Source organism: Auxenochlorella protothecoides, assembly GCF_000733215.1.
Source record: "Auxenochlorella protothecoides strain 0710 unplaced genomic scaffold scaffold72, whole genome shotgun sequence".
Lineage (NCBI taxonomy): Eukaryota > Viridiplantae > Chlorophyta > Trebouxiophyceae > Chlorellales > Chlorellaceae > Auxenochlorella > Auxenochlorella protothecoides.
The window spans coordinates 157,836-174,604 of record NW_011934305.1 but is presented as its reverse complement, the minus strand read 5'-3'; the positions used below and the strand labels follow the sequence as shown (position 1 = coordinate 174,604).

The 16,769-nt window shown below is 64.3% G+C and overlaps 6 protein-coding genes across 6 annotated transcripts in view; 3 read left to right on the top strand and 3 right to left on the bottom strand.

The window, feature by feature from the left end:
* Positions 1–609, top strand: part of F751_5899 (NAD(P) transhydrogenase, mitochondrial) — a gene marked incomplete at both ends in the record, with an annotated part of 9,956 nt that extends 9,347 nt beyond the window's left edge. Inside the window, 2 exons of the mRNA XM_011401721.1 lie at positions 17–161; positions 387–609. Coding sequence (XP_011400023.1) covers positions 17–161; positions 387–609 — 368 coding nt within the window. The remainder of the gene's footprint in view (positions 1–16; positions 162–386) is intronic.
* Positions 610–2,104: 1,495 nt separating this feature from the next.
* F751_5898 (Serine/threonine-protein kinase SRK2A) lies at positions 2,105–4,224 on the bottom strand (the record flags this gene model as incomplete). The annotated part of the gene is made up of 7 exons (XM_011401720.1): positions 2,105–2,179; positions 2,393–2,860; positions 3,086–3,178; positions 3,500–3,655; positions 3,811–3,888; positions 3,988–4,089; positions 4,171–4,224. The coding sequence occupies 7 exons, from the start codon at positions 4,222–4,224 to the stop codon at positions 2,105–2,107; spliced, it is 1,026 nt and encodes a 341-aa protein (XP_011400022.1).
* A 1,087-nt stretch (positions 4,225–5,311) lies between these two features.
* On the top strand, positions 5,312–7,003 carry F751_5897 (Serine/threonine-protein phosphatase 7; the record flags this gene model as incomplete). The annotated part of the gene is made up of 5 exons (XM_011401719.1): positions 5,312–5,368; positions 5,637–5,772; positions 5,995–6,176; positions 6,329–6,613; positions 6,815–7,003. 5 exons carry the CDS (start codon positions 5,312–5,314, stop codon positions 7,001–7,003), a joined length of 849 nt encoding a protein of 282 aa, XP_011400021.1.
* Positions 7,004–8,681: 1,678 nt separating this feature from the next.
* F751_5896 (TVP38/TMEM64 family membrane protein) lies at positions 8,682–11,146 on the bottom strand (the record flags this gene model as incomplete). The annotated part of the gene is made up of 8 exons (XM_011401718.1): positions 8,682–8,744; positions 8,988–9,128; positions 9,231–9,425; positions 9,619–9,871; positions 10,076–10,224; positions 10,386–10,544; positions 10,713–10,889; positions 10,997–11,146. The coding sequence occupies 8 exons, from the start codon at positions 11,144–11,146 to the stop codon at positions 8,682–8,684; spliced, it is 1,287 nt and encodes a 428-aa protein (XP_011400020.1).
* Positions 11,147–12,485: 1,339 nt separating this feature from the next.
* F751_5895 (hypothetical protein) lies at positions 12,486–12,812 on the top strand (the record flags this gene model as incomplete). Its single annotated transcript, XM_011401717.1, has 1 exon — positions 12,486–12,812. The coding sequence occupies one exon, from the start codon at positions 12,486–12,488 to the stop codon at positions 12,810–12,812; it is 327 nt and encodes a 108-aa protein (XP_011400019.1).
* A 343-nt stretch (positions 12,813–13,155) lies between these two features.
* F751_5894 (Unconventional myosin-Va) overlaps positions 13,156–16,769 on the bottom strand; it is a gene marked incomplete at both ends in the record, with an annotated part of 9,621 nt that continues 6,007 nt past the window's right edge. Inside the window, 9 exons of the mRNA XM_011401716.1 lie at positions 13,156–13,257; positions 13,434–13,590; positions 13,760–14,198; positions 14,614–14,827; positions 15,055–15,178; positions 15,472–15,620; positions 15,737–15,867; positions 16,053–16,470; positions 16,642–16,761. Of these exons, the coding sequence (XP_011400018.1) occupies positions 13,156–13,257; positions 13,434–13,590; positions 13,760–14,198; positions 14,614–14,827; positions 15,055–15,178; positions 15,472–15,620; positions 15,737–15,867; positions 16,053–16,470; positions 16,642–16,761 (1,854 nt within the window). The remainder of the gene's footprint in view (positions 13,258–13,433; positions 13,591–13,759; positions 14,199–14,613; positions 14,828–15,054; positions 15,179–15,471; positions 15,621–15,736; positions 15,868–16,052; positions 16,471–16,641; positions 16,762–16,769) is intronic.

Genomic DNA, 16,769 nt, shown 5'->3' with positions numbered 1-16,769 from the left:
GGCGCGAGCAATCCAGGCGCCGCCAACGGCACCGCGGCGCCGACGGGGGGCAGCGCGCTGCGCGCGCTGGCGGAGAGGACTGAGGGGTACAGCGGTTCGGACCTGACGGAGCTGTGCAGCATGGCCGCTGCCATCCCCTTCCACGACGCCGCGCCCACGCAGTGAGACAGCAAGAATGGGGGGGTGGGGGTCTGGAGTGGATGGGGGACACCGGCGGCGCAGGGGCAGGAGGAAGGGGGGCCTCCTGAATCTGTGCGGCCATGGCTTCGCAGCGGTTGCGGCGCACCGGTGGGTGTTACGACCGTATGACCCAGGTGCTGCCGTATGTGCCGTCCTCCACCCCTGCCATTCCAACCTGCAAACTCCCCCTTCCTCACGACGTACAGATCGTCGCCGGCACCCTTGTCGCTGCGGCACTTTGAGGCGGTGCTGGCGGCGTACACACCGCCCTCCCGCGCCGCGCAGGAGACGCAGGCGGCCAAGCGGCGGGGGGGGAGGGGGGTTGCGGACCTTCCGGCGCGGGAGGACTCCATGCGCGTCCTGGCGGCCATGTTCAACAGCATGCTGGGCAGCCAGCAGCAGGAGAGCGAGGAGGAGGGCAGCGTATAGAGGCTGGGCTGCCGGCGCGGCCGGCCGGCCGCATGAGTGTGGAGGGCGGGTGCGGGGCTGGAGGGGCAGGCAAGGTGGCCTGGCTACCGCCCAGCATCCCATCGCCCCTCCGGAGGGGCAGGGTCCGTCGTGATCGGAATGGATCCCCGACGAGGGCCCCACAAATCCGCAAGCCACTCGCTCTGTCGACGTTTTTACACTCCTTTAGTGGCCTAGTTTCTGCACGTACGCATGACCATGGTGCCAGTAGCGCAGCTGTCAAACATGAACCTATGCAAGGGTGCCGGGCCACACATGCTGGGGCCCAGGGTGGTGGCACCGAGGAGGGCCGTTCGGGTCAGTGCCCAGCAAACGCTCGTCAATCCCAGCATCAAGAAGGTTGGCGTTGTGGTTCACGACGATCTTGGTGGGGCATGGGTATGGTCTGGCGTCGTCGACCTCCACTCGTCCTCCAGCCACTCCAAATGCCGGCCCTCGCCCTCCCCCTGAAGGATGAAGCCAAGGTGGTGGACACCGTGTCCCCCAGCGACCTCGAAAAGCCTCAGGTATGAGCTTGAAGTCATTCATTTCATGTTGTGCTGCATGGGTTTCAGTGCTGATGGCCTTGCCCAGCCCGACATGATGGGATGGTTGACTGTGCCCTTTAACATCACAAACCACTCCTATAGATACCCACATTCCACTTCTTCCCAAAATGCCCATCAGACCTCTTACTGTCGCTGCTGGCGTTCGGGCACCTTCCCACTCTGCGACGGGAGCCATGTCAAGTATAACAAGGAGTCAGGTGACAACGTCGGTCCCCTCCTCGTCAAAAAGGCCTGAAGCTTGGGGTTGAGCCTGCAAGCCGGCATGGGCTCACAGCAACTTCTTTGAGAGTCCCAGTCAACAGCAAGAAGGCCAAGAGGGGAGTAGCCCCCTTACCCTACCTCACGACACCATCGAAGAATCTGCATCATGAGTTGTCTGAGTCTATCTTCGTCGATCATGTCTGAAGACAGAGGTGAGGTCTTCACAGCCCGCCGAAAGGCTGTGCCATTCCCACTCATAGGAAGATCAATCGCTGTAACTTTGAAGCCAGATAGGGTTGAGAGCAGATTCGAGCAGTCTTTGCGAGTGCTTTATCGGCCCGAACATGCATGGATGGCTGTGAGGTTTACATATCTTTCCCTGAGAAGCGCAACCCTTTGCTGGCTGACACTTGGACGCCCAGTCCTTTTCAACTGGCCCCCTCATATTCGGGACCTCCTTCGCAGGGATGCTGGGGCCATGCAGGGGACAGCCTGAGACTGATAGAGTTTCCACGATTTCAGAGGGAGGAAGGGGGGGAGGGCAACACGAGACCTCGCCCACACTTCCCACGGCTGTGGCTGCCAGCAGCCACCAGGTTTGGGCAGGCAGGGCAGGCGGCCGGGCAGAGCAGACACCTCGCAGCCCGGCACGCGTGGAAGAGCAGTCTCCTGATGGTAATGCATCGGCCTGTTTACATGCATTGTTCTCACTCCACCAGCTCCTCGTTATCAATCAGGTCGCCATCCATGTAGTCCTCCTCGTTAAACCCTCGTACCGGTGCCTGCGGATTGTTGCGATGGGCGTATGGGGTGGATACGTGTGTGTTAAGGGGGGAGGGGGACCGGGCCTCATGTCAATCCATGCTGCATGATGGCCAGGGAGTCCTCAGCACAGCCCTGGTGGTGGGGTGGCCCCACCCCTCCCGACGCACCCGTGGCTACACCACGCCGCAACAGCACAAACGTCCAAACCATACAACCCTCCCACCGCTCACCACCAGGACTGGGCTCTTCTCCCGCGCCAAATTCACGATCTTCTTGATCTCCTCCACCGTCTGGGAGGGGCGGGGCGCGGCCTCCGTGCTGGCCACGCCGCCGTCCCGCAGCTCCTCTGGCAGGTTGCGCAGGAACCAGGGGTGCGCCTTGATCTGGCGGATGCGGATGCGCTGCGCGGGGTTGGCCACGAAGATGCGCTGAAGCAGGTCCGCGCACTCGCGACTGAGCCGGATGTTGGCGGGAAAGGTGTATCGCACGCTCATGATGCGCTGAATGGTCTTGCGGAAGTTGCGCGGGTCGGCCGCGTCCTCAAAGGGGTAGGCGCCTACCAGCATGACATAGAGGGTCACACCACAGCTCCACACGTCCGCCGCCTCGCCATCGTAGTTCTGGCGGGACAGGACCTCTGGCGCGATGTAGGCCGGTGTGCCCACCGTGGACTTGGGCTGGGAGTCCAGCAGCGCAGACTGGGGGAGGGGAGGGAGGGGAATGGGGGAGAACGGTTGTAGGTGTGGGGAATGGGACAGGGAGGGGCCGGGCTTGAGAATCCTGGGGATGGTATGTGCAGGCATCTCCCAGATGGGGTCATTGCAATGTCAAGGATGGTGTGACAGAAGCATTCAGACCAGGCTGCGCCACTCTGCATCTGTAAGTACTGCGTCCCGTGAAGGGCGAGAGTCCCCCCCCCGCACCTTGCTGTACCCAAAGTCGCAGATCTTCAGGCGCGGGGCTTGTCGGCCATCCAGCAGGGTGTTCTCCAGCTTCAGGTCGCGGTGGCATACGCCCTGGCATGGAAGGAGCGGGTGAGGGGTGAGAGGTCTGACGCAGAGTGCGGCCCCAGCCGCCAAGTCATAATTGTGACCAGGGACATTTGGGGGAATCTTCAGCAGAGGACATGGGCACCGGAAGGAGCACCCGTTTGGAGGAGGATTGTGCCGTTCAGAGTCTTGGAAGGACCCCGCCCCTGGTGAGCAAGGCAATCCTGCCTCGAGAGCTCGATCGTTCCCCCGCCAAGATACCCAAGGGATCATTTCGAGGGAAGGGCACAGCATGCCCCTGTCTCAAGCAGCATGCCTAACACCACCCTTGGCAGCCCGTTCCCGCACCCATTTGTGACACCAGGAGACCCCGGAGATGAGCTGCTGGAAGAAGTACCGTGCCTCGTCCTCCTTGAACCGCCCCGCGGCCACGATGCGCTCGAAGAGTTCCCCCCCCGCCGCATACTCCATGGCGATGCCAAGGTGGGTGGACGTCACAAACACCTGCGGTGATGGCGAGGGGGCGCGCCCGAAGATGGAGGAGTGCAGTGGGGCAGGGGTGGATGGTGGTGCCTCTGCCGCGCCTTTGAGCAGGTCGGTCTTCCCAGGGGGGTCAGGCTATGCGGCTGTCTGGGGGCACCGATCCCGCCCGTGCACACCTCCCGAAAGCGGATGATGTTGGGATGACCGGACAGCTCCCTGTGGTTGATGATCTCCCGCTCCACATTCCTGTCGATCTGTGATGTGCATGGAGGCCAGGGGATGCCGGGGATGAGGACGCCCCGCCGATCACACGCCGGTGATACCTGCCCGAAATCCCGGCACGCCCGGCTCACCTTCTCGCCTCTTTCAATAAACTTGATCGCGATCAGCTCCCCTGTAGACCTTTCTCGCATCAGCTTGGCCACGCCAAAGTTACCGGATCCTATGTCCTTGATCTGGAGGGGTGTACGGCAGGGACTCGGGTACACGACCGAGGTATCTGCACACCCAGAAGGAATGGACCTCCAACCAGACACCGCGCCCCCGGGCCCCGATCCCACCAGCTCGTATTTGGTGTTATTGATGTCCATGTTGGCACGTGGACCTGCGCGGTCCTAACCCTCCCCGAGCAGCGTGCCCACTCCTAGAACATCTCGCGCCCGAGGGAGACGGGGGGTCTGGGCCTGGTCCAGAGGGTGTGTACAGCGGCAATGCGGGACCGAGCAGGGGGGCCGCGCAAGGGTGTGCATGCCTCCTGCTCCACCTCGCAGGCCTCTTGGGCTTGCCTCTGCTGCCGGGGTCCCGCCTTCCAGCTCGCCGAGACCTACCACGCGTAGTGGCGCCTTCCCGCCTCGGGCACGTCCCTTCAAAATCAGCTGATCGCAGGGTGTGACATAGCCTTCCCTCTGCGAGACATAGACCGACTAAAACATCATGTAGCTCCTGGAATTGCGTTGTAATGCCTGGTTCTGTCGCCTGCAGTGTTTGATTCCCAAAACCGTCTCCACTTATCAGACCCATGGGTGACCCTCAGCCCTTTTCGCTTCCTCCTACTATCACGCAAGAATGGGTGCGGGAACTTGAACGGGTTTTACTGGACCTCTCGAGGCAGCCGCCTAGGTCCCTGACGGGGGCGGTTTCCAGCGACCTGCTCCTCTCCATACTCACACAAGCAGAGTGCACCCTGCGAGCAGAACCCACGCTCCTCGAGGTGAGCGGGCGCAAATGCTCTTGATCAGATGCCAGGAAATACAAGGTCGAGACTTCATCATTGTCACTGTATTGGCCCTGCACAGGTTGACCCCCAAGGAGCCTCTGTCACTGTGGTGGGAGACACTCATGGCCAATTCCACGACGTCTGCCACATGTGGGTGCTGGTCGGTGGAGAATGGGGCTCAGCCCCAGGAGTGCCACAGGGGGTGGAAGGTGCACAGTAGAGTTTGCATCAGCGCATGTGATCACGTATTCTCTTCACTTGGCCCGTTCTCAACAATCCATTGCCACAGATTCAAGGTTGCTGGGTACCCATCACCAGCATCACTCTTCATCTTCAACGGTGACTTTGTAGACAGGGGTTCCTGGGGCCTAGAAACCCTGCTCCTCCTCCTGGCATGGAAGCTGGCAGCACCGCAGCATGTGCATCTGTTGCGAGGGAACCACGAGACAGCCCTCTGCACCATGGTGTACGGCTTCAAAGGCGAGCTGGTTGCCAAGCTGGGCCGAGGGAAGTGGAAGGTGAGAGGCAGCCTTAAGTGTGCTGCTTTCTTGTTCAAGACGACTTTTTCGCGCAGCAAAGGCTCCTCAGCTTCTTGAAAGTGTTGCTGCTGGGGTGAAATGTGTGCTTGTTGAGCCCTGTCAGGCCCGCTCAAGGTCAGGAGACGCAACCTTGGCGGTCTGGTTATGAGGTTAGACATTGTTGGGAACGGCCACCTCATGGCCTTGCTCCTTATTCTGTAACATCAATTGACTCCTCTGCACCAAACTGCCCTCATCACCCGCGCAGGAGGTGTATGGCGGTTGCAAGCGCGTCTTCTCGGTGCTACCCCTGGCCGCCCGCGTGGCGAAAACGACGCTCATCCTCCACGGCGGCCTCTTCCGGAAGCCCAACCCGCCCAACCGGGCTCGGCAGAAGCGACGCAGTGGGTGGAATTTCCAGTGCTGCTGTTGTGGAGAGGAGGCATGTGTGGTTCCTAACGGACGGGTTGGGGCTGACAGAAGTTTCTTCCTCGTTCAAAGAGCTACACTCTGCAATCTTTTTCACATTACCTCCCCCCACTGCGGGAGATTTCCGTGTTTGCATCCCAACCCCAGGGCAGTCTCCCAACATCCAAAACACTAAACCCCGCCCCCATCTGCCGCAGAAATCAACGCGCTGGAACTGGGTTCCCTGGAGGATCTCAGGGCGGCTCACAAGGGCGGCATGGACCCCAACGGCACGGGCGCTGCGCGGCTGGCCACCGACGTCCTGTGGTCCGACCCCCTGTTGGACCCCGGATTCCAGTTCAACACCACGCGCAACATCGGCATGGTGTTTGGGCCAGACGTGACGCAGGCGAGGCCTGGTGATGAAGCGTGGGGGTGGGGCGTGGGGGAGGGGTGAGGTGGTGAAGCATGGCACTGGGGCGTGTTGAGAGCCGACACGCACATACCTGCAGCACCTCGACACCCCACCCCCCCCACCCTGCGCATCCACAGAGGTTCCTGGAGGAAAACGGGCTGAGGCTGATCCTGAGGAGCCACGAGGGCCCCGATGCCCGTGAGGGGCGGGAGGACCTGTCGCCGATGACGGAGGGCTACACCCTGGACCACGACACCCCCGCTGGGCGGCTCATGACGGTCTTCAGCGCCCCGGACTACCCGCAGTTCATGCCCGAGTCGCACGCGCGGTACAACAACAAAGCGGCACTGGCGGTGCTCACTGCGCCAGACTACGCGGCTCCCACTTTCTTGCAGTTCGAGGCGGTTCGCCCGCGCCCGATGGTGGGCTCAGGGGATGGGTACCAGAGTGAAAGGGTTTCGTGGGCCAGGGGGAAGAGGTGTCGGGTTGCCTGCGCTGTTTCCATGCCAAGTGCATGTTGGAAGGAGCAGGGAGGGCTGGAATCAGGTCGACCACCCCCTCACGGGAACCATTCCGGTCCGCGCCAGCCCGACCTTTCCTGATGTGTTCCCTGTACCGCACAGGCCCACCCGTACTACGACCTGGGCGTGCCTGACTCGGACGAGGAGCTGGAGCCGCTGGCCTCGGATGCCAGCGGCATGACGGACGTGGAGCAGGACACCAGCACCACCTCGGAGGCCAGCGTCTCTGTGGCCCTGCCGGCCGGGAGGGGCGGCGAGGAGGTGGCCAGCGTCGGCGCGGATGCACCATGAGCGCCCTGGGCCCGGAGGTGCGTGGCCCTGCCCACGCGGCGCGTGCGAGTCTCCAGCCATCGCAGCGACGTGGCTGTCACCACGCCATGGCGGTGTGTGGGGACGTGCAGAGTGTGGATCGTTGCACTGCAGCACACTGGGTGGCAGAGTTCGATTCACAGGGCAGATGAGCTGTTGACAGGGAGGGGGCAAGATGGTGCAGGGTGAGGCAGGCATCGGGGGTTGAGGGTGAGGGAGAGAAGCTAGCGCGTTCCTGCCAAGCATCACAGGAATCACTCAGGTATCAACAGCTCGATTAGGATGACCACGAGAGTGCACTGCTGCATCCAGAAGGCTAGCATCCTCAGACGGGGAAGGAGATCTCTGGGGGCGCGCCCTGGCCGGGTTGGAGCTCAGGGGTGCGGGGCGGGGCGGGGGCCTCCATGGGTGGCGGGGTCGGCATCTCGCTTGGCGGCCGGGTGCCGGGGAAGTCAGGTGGCGGCTGCGGATGGGGGACCTGTTTTGTAGGGGTGGAGGGGGAGGAAGGCTGTGGGCAAGGGCTCGAAAGGAAGTGGGATGAGTGAACACTGCACGCCAGCAGGGAAGGCCGTGCATACGCAGGACCTACTGCATGGAGAGCCCAGCTTGCAATGCACTGGGCGGTGGTTCCCATTCTTGACCCAGGCGATCTGACGCAGACATGCCAGCCGCAGGGAGGCAAGCTACTGCAGCTTCAACCACGATCACCTCAAGCGGGGGTCGCTTGGGCTGGCTAGGCGTCTCAGGCTCTGGCGTCTCAGTGGGCTGCGCAGGCTCCTCCTGAATTTTTGGAATGGCGGAAAGGGTGATCGCTGTTGCACGCGGATGGGGACAACCAGAAAGCAGTGAGCATGATCCCCCGTCAGCTACTGTTCTACGGTCTGTCGCATTGGCACCTTTTTGGGGTGGTTGGGTGGCACCTCGGGCATGGGGTTGTCGGGCTCCGGTGGCTGAGTGGAGGGCTTTGCAGGCTCGGCCTCCCCAGGAACAGAGAAATCAGGGAAGGGCAGACGGTCCGGGTCACTGGCAGGCACCTGTGAATCGGTCTCGTGGAGATTGTGAACGTGCTGCTGATTAAGACGTGCTGGTCATCATTTGGCGTCCCGCGTGTGCTCTTACACCAGCTTGCCTTTGTGACTGCCTGGCCATGGGTGCGCCCCCGGCCCCACCAGCTTGCCCGGCTGTTCCGATTGAGCTGCGGGCAGCTATCGCATCTCAAGGCGGAGCACATGCTGACCTTTGGCAGCACATACCTACACATGGTCGGGAGTCTAGGGTCATTGGGGGCGCCAAGGTGGGTCCCGCTGGCATCCAAACTCCGCACATCCTGACGAAGCAACCCCATTGCAGGGGCACGCACCCGGGCCTACCCATTGATGGATGTCAGCATGAATGCGCTCATTATGACTAGAGGCGGTGTTATGGGAAGCTGAAAATGGTTTGTCTGTTCAGCGGTGGTGGGTCGCGTCACATTTGTCCATGCCGACACCCGTGTGCGGGATTAGTATTAACCATGGGCAGCTACGCAGCAGCTACCCCGATTCCAGCGCAAAGACAGCTCGGTCGGACATCACCCTCTGCCTCTAGACACGGTATGGTTACAAGGCCTCGGCAGACAATCAAGCAGGATTGCCCTGCCGTACGACAGGAATGGTACATGTCAGTCCTCCCCCGCCCCCACCGAGGGCCGGCGCTGCTTGGCCAGGCTGCCACCCAGCTGCAGCTCGACATCGGCCGCGGCGGGTGCGGCGCCCTCGACCCGGCCCGCCCGCCGGTCGAACGGCGCGGGCGGGCCGTCGTCGGAGTCGTCGCCGGCGGCGGGTGGCGGGATGGGGCTGGCCTTCGCCTTGGCGTCCCGGCGCAGCGTGAATGAGGCCTGTGGGCCGGGCAGCTGCAGGCGCGCGGGCGCAGGCCTGCCCCCCGGCGCGGAGACGGGGGGCAGGTCGCCGGAGCCGGAGGGCCCCACCGCCCCCAGCTCAAAGGCGTGCGCCGATGGCACGCGCGGGCTGGCGCCCAGCTCCACATCCCAGCGCCCCGCGTCGTGCAGGGGCGAGGGGCTGCGCAGGGTCAGGCTGCCCGACAGCCGCCGGCCGGGCGGCGAGTCGAGCTCCAGGCGTGAGCCGGAGGCAGTGCGCCCCGCCGCGCCGGCCCCTGCGCCAGGGCCCGCGCCGTGCTGGCTGGCGGCCGCGTGCTCGTCGGCGCGGCGCACCGCAGACTTGATGCTGTAGGACACGAACACCGCGCCGAAGACGCACATGACCAGGCTCAGGCCCAGCAGCACCCACTCCACCGCGCTGCCCTTGGCGTCGCCGGAGACGATGGAGGTGATGCTGCTGGCCACGCTGCCGATGTAGCAGAAAATGCCGCACTCGAAGATGATGCCCACCGCCGACACCAGCGTGAACTGGGTGGAGGGGGAGAGGGGCGGGGTGGTGTGGATTGGTGTGGCTGGCGTGTTAAAGGCTGATCGCTGGCTGGGGTTGGTGAGGTGTCATGCAGGTATGGTTTGTCGATTGTCCTGCTCGACCATATCCCTTCCCCCCTTCCCCCCCGGGGGTCCCCCACCCACCACAACACCCCCCTTCTTTCTGCCGCACCTGCCAGAAGGGCATGCTGGTGGTGGCCATGGCGATGTTGAGCAGGTTGTAGGGGATGATGGGGGACATGCGCATGATGAGCACCAACTTCCAGCCGTCGTGCTCGATGGCGCGGTCCAGCACCTCCCACTTGCGCCACCGTCCGCGCAGCGTCGCCTCCACCCAGTCCCGCAGCAGGTAGCGCGCCAGGAGGAAGGCGAGCGCCTGGCCGATGGCGCCGCCGATCCACACTGCCAGCAGACCCTTCCAGAAACTGCATGTATTGGGGTGGGTTGACAGGGTTGAGGTTGATGGTGCGGGTTCTACCAGGCTGCCATCGCAAAGGCATCGAGCTTCACACAAGGGGGGCCAAAGACACTGACACCGAAGCGTGTGGCATGGCCCAGCTTTGTTTTCCTGCAAGACTTGCCAGGTTCCCTACCGAGCCACCCCACCACTTTCCCCCTGCCCAGCTCACCCAAATACAAAGCCAGCGCCCATGATGAAAACGACGCCTGGGAGGAAGACGGCGACCAGGGCGGTGTACATGCCCAGGAAGATGCCCCACCCCCCCCAGTTGTTCCTGGACTGGAACCAGCGCAGGAGGTCGCCAAAAATGGAGAAGCCCTGCGGCTTGCGTTGGCGGAGGGCATTTGAATCCTCTTGCACAGGTCATGAGCTTGCAAAATTGAGCATAGAACAAGGCATCCTCCTAAAATCACCACGAATGCTTGTCTCAGCACATGATGCATCCATCACTCTCCCCCAAATCCCGCCGTCCACTGCACCTTGACAGCTGTCAACACGATGAGAGCAATGATGAGGCCGAGGATGACAAATTTGTACCAGTTCACAAGGAGGAAACGGAGAACGCCTAAGGCATAGTGCCGGAAGCCCCGAGGGGCAGCCAGTCCCTCTGGCAGGCCGGCCCCTGCTCCTTCTAGCGGCTGTTGATGGTTAAGAAAGCAGGGGCACAAAGTTGACCACTTGGGCACTGCGCAATCCAGAAAGAAAGCCCTTTCAGCTAGATTGCAAATGCTCCAAAGCCATCCCAAATCCTGCGACCCTAGAGACCCTGGACGATCGCATGCCCTGTGCCCCACCAGCGTGCTCACCTCATCATCTGAGAGCATTCCAGGGGCCCTGGACTTGATGAGACGGGCATTGTCGTCATCGTCGGCAGATGCAGGGGAGTGGTCCTTTAGGTCAAAGTCTGTCCCGGCAACACCCGTGGCGTCCCCGCCCGAGCGTGTGCCCCAGCGAAATAGTCGCCTGAATCTCCCTTGAGGGACCTGCTGTGCGCGGGCAGTGTGGACGAACCTGAGCACGGGAGCAGGGACGGGAAGCACGGTGTATGCAGGGCTGGGTGCTCGCGTCCTACGTCACCAGCGCGACTCACAGGCTGCGAAGGACCAGCCTCCGCCCAGTCGTCCCTTGCGGGCAGGCCGGATCGCAGATGTTGAGCATCGATTCCAGTATCCCCCAGGGAGCTCGCTGTCTCGCCCTCTCCGCTCTGCTTGGCAGCTTCGTCGATCAGGTTCAGCTCCATATCGCTCAGGGATTTAGGGAGACCCGGGCCGGCGTACATGGCCTCTACTACAGACAATATACGCTAAGGAGCAAAACTCAAGCAGTTCGAGGCCGGTCATGAGGGTTCAGTGCGAGTCGTCGTCTCGCCCCCCCCCTTCCCGTCCCGTGGGCAGCAAGGCTGGAGGGTGAGCTGTCGACGCCCTGAAGGCGTCTACCTTGGTCTAATAGGTCCTCTGAAAGGGGGGGCTGTGTGGGGTGTGTCGAGGGTGGGCTCCTGACAGAACCTCAACATCCCAGGGCGCGATTCCCGCTCGAAACGTGCTCCGCGACGATCCTTGTAATTGGATGCTGACAGGCGCACTCGATGTGGGAAAACGTCGTACCCTCGTGCGGTTGCACCGTCCACACAATCCCAACCCTCTCTTCCAATCTCGATGATGCCATGCAGCTGTAGGCTTCACAACTCGACAGACGTGGGCCGAAGCCCGAGTGTTCAAACCTGACTTGCAGTCGGAGACATGGCGCATTTGAAGGTTTTCAAGCAGCGCCTCTTACAACAATTTCAAGACGAGAGCGATGCGAAACTCAGGGCTGCCACCAGCGTTGCCAGCGAGACGCCAGCACAAGGTGCTTGGGATGCGCGAGATCATAGTAGACCTCCTGGACCTGCATGGCTCATGTCAACGGGTCATCATCCTGCGTCCCTGTCCTGCACTAGATCCTGCCCTCTCGCCACGACATGCAGAGAGTGGGAGAGTGACTGCAAAGCATTCGCCAGCCTCCAGCTCCCAACCTCAGCTGGAACCCACCACCAGCGGCAGAGCGCTCAGCACCGGCGTGCCCCCCGACTTGCCGGCCTCCGACAGGTGGGTGGGAACCCGAGTTGTGCGCTTTGGGCGGCGAGTGGGGTGTGGGGCTGACTTCTTTGACAAATACATGCGATGTGTCCTAGGTGCCAGACCCTGCACCTCGTGCGAAGCAGGGCGCGAGCCTCATGTCTGAAGGCGCGGGACCGGGAACCCCCAGACGGCGACGACGGGCTGCCCACCTCCCCTCGGTCCCGCCAGCGCCCAGGCGCCGGCCAGCCCGGGCCAAGACCTGGGAGTGGCGCGATGGCAGGCGGCCGAGGGACCCCCGCGCTAAGAACCGGGTCGGTGGGGAAGGCCGTGAAGAGGGGCCCTGGACGCGAGGGAACCCCTCCCGCCGCGGCGGCGGCCGGGGCGCCGGCGCAGCCCAGGCACGCCAAGCGCGGTGTGGGCGACCGGCTCGACGCCCTGAGCGCGGGCAGCAGCCTATCCCCGGCCGCCACCTCCCTAGCCCAGGCACCGTCGACCGCGGAAGCCCATCGCGCCCCCGCCATGGAAGCCGCCCCGGCGTCGGCCACGGGCCCCTCCCCTCTCGGGGTGCGGGCGGTGGGCACGCGCCCCGTCCCGCTCCCGGTAGACCTGCAGCCGACGCCCACGGCGCAGCCCCAGGCCCTCAGGCCGCTGTCGCTGGCGGGGGTGGGCAGCCTGGCCGAGTGTTGGGCGGCCCTCCGCGACGCCAACCCGGGGACGGACCTGGAGCCCACCCCCCACCTGGTCTTCCTCGATGCCGAGGAGGACTGGCTCGTGCTGGACGACAACGTCCCCTGGGACCTGGTGACCGAAACCGCCCAAAAACTCATGCTTGTCAGCACCCTGTAACCGCCCAGGCTCCTTTCATGCTCGCAAAGCTGGCGGAGTACGAGCATCCAGATGGGGAAAGGGGTCGTGATGGCAGCGGCACAATATCAGCCGCGCGGACGGGCTTGGCTTGCAGTCGTACGGCAGACGATAGGCATACAGGCTTGATTTCCACATTGTGGACGACCAGTGTCGCCTGATCCGTTCCCCCGCGGTGGCATTCCTCCCTGCCGCAGCCTAGACAGCCCTCTCACCCATTCGAACACTCATTTCCCTCCCCCCACTCTTGGCCGCTCCTGATCTGCTGTTACAGGCAGGGGTCGCAAATCGCAATTCTGGGAATACCGTCTCGGTGCAGGCAAGCCTACGCCGCACTCTGCAGCGCCAGTTCCAGTCGTTTGTTCAGGAACGCAAAGCTGGGTTGATCACGCAGGGCGGCCGGGATGCCCATCTCCCCCAGCAAGTCCTGGCGGTGAAAGTTGGGTTAGAGGATTTCGAGTTGGTCAAGGGGTAGGGATCAGTGGTCACCATGCGTTCCTTCAATGTTAAGATCCCAGCGACCAAACAGAGGCTGCAGGGCCTGCCCTCCTCTCCTCACCCCCATCTGCCCCCCTGCGCCTCCTCAACAAGCCCCCTGCGCACCTTGTCGTCCATGAAGGCCGCCACGTCGTCCTGGGTGAAGGGCAGGGCCGAGTCCTCGTCCAGGAGGAACGAGTGGGAGGCGGCCGAGGCGGCCGACTCCACCATCAGCGCCTTCATCCTGCTCAGCACCTCATGGCTCACGGTCTCGGTGCCATACCTGTGGGAGGAACGGGGGGGAAACCCGGGATCGGGCGTCGGCAGAGCGTGGGGGCAGACCTTGGAGTGTTGATGTGGAGACCAGCGGCCCTCTGCTCATCACACCCTCCCTTTCACCCTGACATCCGCCCCCACTCACGGTGTCCATTCGCCCCCCCCGCCGCACCCACCTGTCGTCCCAGTACATGGTGCTGATGCGGTACAGCTGCTGCACCGTCAGCACGGGGCAGAGGTCGGTGGTGATCTCCTGCAGGCTCTTCTTGTGCTTCTGGTGGATGACCAGGAAGGTGACGGCCTGGCGGATGTGGGCCAGGGCCTCCCAGCCCTCGCCCACCCAGGTGCGCCCGGCGCTGCCGGCCCAGATCTCCACCTCGGCCAGCCCCGTCTTGACGTACTCGCCGTTGGAGAAGGAGCAGCATTCGCGGCGCAGGAGCAGCTGGTTGAACAGCTGGACGTTGATGAAGGAAAAGAGCTGCTCGTACAGCTTGCGCACCAGGAAGGCGGGGACGTGGTGGTCGCGCAGCGTGCCCAGCGCCGACTCCAGCACGCCCAGGATGGCCGCCCAGTGCGCCGACCCCGCGTCTTGCCCTGTGGAGGAGCGCGTCACCCCTGTCAGACGCGCGGCGTGTGTTTTGGGAGGGGAGAGGAGGTTTAGGGTGGGCGGCGTGGTGAGCGGGAGAGAAGTGGTGAGCGGGAGAGAAGTGGTGAGCGGGAGAGTGGTGGTGGGCGGGAGGGAGGTGGTGAGCGGCCGGGTGCAGGCAGAGGAGCTGGGTGGGGGGAAAGTGCCACCCAGGCCACACACACTTGCACGCAGGGAGGGGGAGCAGTGGTCGTCGGCTGGCCGAGTCCTGCATGGTCTCTCGTACGCCCAGTATGGACGCGGCTCCAGACATCAGGCAGGGTCCCGGCATTCCTGCTGGCATTGCCTCAGCCATGATCCTGTAAATCCAACAGCCCCTTTCTCTGCCCAGGGCCCCCCCCCCCCCAAAAAAACAAAACCTTTGAGAACAAGATCGTGACATACCCAGGGGCGAGCGGGCGGGTGGCGCCTCCACGCCGTGGCTGGACCCCCGGCCGGGGCGGGAGGTCCGCCCCACGCCGCTGCGGGGGGCGTGGATGCAGGCCGCCAGGTGAGGCATGATGTCCTTCTTGATGTTGTCGCGCAGGGAGGGGAAGATCTTCTGCACAAACGCGTCCAGCTGCTGCTTGAACAGCAGGGCAGGGTACTTGGCCTCCACCTGTGGTCAAAGGTGGCATGGCAGCAGTACCTCGGAGGCAGCTCTTCAGGAATCGATGATCATCCAGGGGAGCGCATGGGCAGGTACCCACGGCCCTGCCCCGACGCGCATGGGTACGGTCTGCGCTGGATGTGTGCGACGGACCACGACGACGGGCCGAGACCCCAGCCGAGCACCCCGCTCCGACCCACTGCCAAACACCACCGGCACAACCCCTGCCCTCCCACCTGGCGCAAGCCGCCGGCAGCCCCGCCGTGGATGGAGGCCTCCCCGCCGGGAGAGCCACCGTACCCGGCGCGGCTGAAGAAGGACCCAAACCCGGCGGTCTTGCTGGTGCCTCCAAACAGGCCCCTGCATGAGGAACGGAGAACTGACAGCATGAAGGGGCAGTTTCTCAAGGGCTTGCCGCGGCGCAAGCAGGAGATGAGCTCGAAGGGGCCGGATTGCGAGGCCGGCGAGCCCTGTACCACGTTCCACCCGCCCAATCCCTCTCGCCGTCGCCTGAGCATGCACAGGATGCCCATGGAGGTTCTACAGGTGGCTCCTGCTGCTCCAGGGAACCCTCCCTGCAGAGGAGCAGAGATCAGGTGTACCACCTCCTCAGCCCCCCCTCACAGGCGACACCCAACCCCCTACACACACACCTGGTGACACTCTGGCTCTGGGACCTGAGGCGCTGCGTGTAGCTGCCGCCGCTGGCGGGCTTGATGTTGCGCTGCAGGAGGTAGAGCAGGGTGACCGTGTTGCTGAGCCAGTAGGACAGCACGGCGTTGTCCTCCTGGTGCGCCTCCACCTGTGGAGGAGAGCGAGGGAGGATGGGAGGGTTCGGCTGCTGGGTGGTGTGTGGAGAGTCCTGCGCAGTGGATATAGTGAATGCCCAGCTGACCCTCGGTCCCCACCGGCCCCCACCTGGGACCCCATGGTGGCGATGATGCGGTCGAAGAGGGGTGTCCGGTCGGCCTGGAAGGTCTTCCACTGCAGGCAGCAGCGGAAGACCAGCACCGCCGCCACCGGCCGGCCGCGCTGGTACCCCAGGTTCTCTGCACCAGGCGGGGTTTGGGTGCATCTTGGGAAGGGGTGTCTGAGATGCAGAGAACGCAGCAGACCGGCCTCCCTTCCGTGCCTCACCCCACTCCTCAAAGTCTTCCTCCATCCAAAGCCCACCTGCCTCCCCCATACTCAACCAGGCGCATCCCCCCAAACCCCTCTTCCCCCCCTCGCTCACCCGCGAGGCAGCCGAGGAGGCGGTCCTGGTCCGCGGAGCGCTGCTCCCGCAGCAGCTGCTGCTGCTTGGCGTACAGCTCCCGCTGGCGCCGATCCATCTCCGACAGCCCCTCCCCCGGGGTCTCGGCGCCGTACCCGCCGCGGACGCTGCCCGGCGTGGCCGGCGTGCCCGGCTCTCGGCTGGGCGAGGTCATGTAGCGCCGCACGCGGTCGAACACGCCGCCCTCCTCGGCCGGCGCGGCACGCGTGGGAGCGGTTCCCAGCGTGGCCTCTGGCCCCGGCCCGAGGTTCACGGGCGTGCCGCCTGGCACGGCGACGGCGAGCGCGCCGCTGGCGCTGCGGACGCCGCGCCCTTCTTCCTCCAGCACCGACTTGAGGCGCGCCTCCACCATCAGCGCCTCCTCGCGCGCCGCGTTGCGCTGCGCCAGCGCGTTGTTCAGGCGCGACATCAAGTCGGCCGCCTGGCCGGCGGCGCGGCGCTCCGCGTCCAGCCGCGCGGCCTCGCCCGCCCCCAGCCGCTGCTTGGCGGCCTCGGCCTCCGCGGCCGCCGCGGCGGTGGCGGCCGCCAGCTCGCCGCGCAGGCGCTCCACCTCCGGGCGGAGGGCCGCCAGCTCGGCCGCCAGCGCGTCGCGTCCCTCGGTCGTGGCACGTACCCGCTCCGCCGCCTCGGCCTCCAGCGCCGTCACCCGCTCGGCCGCCCCCCTCTCCGCCTCGCCCC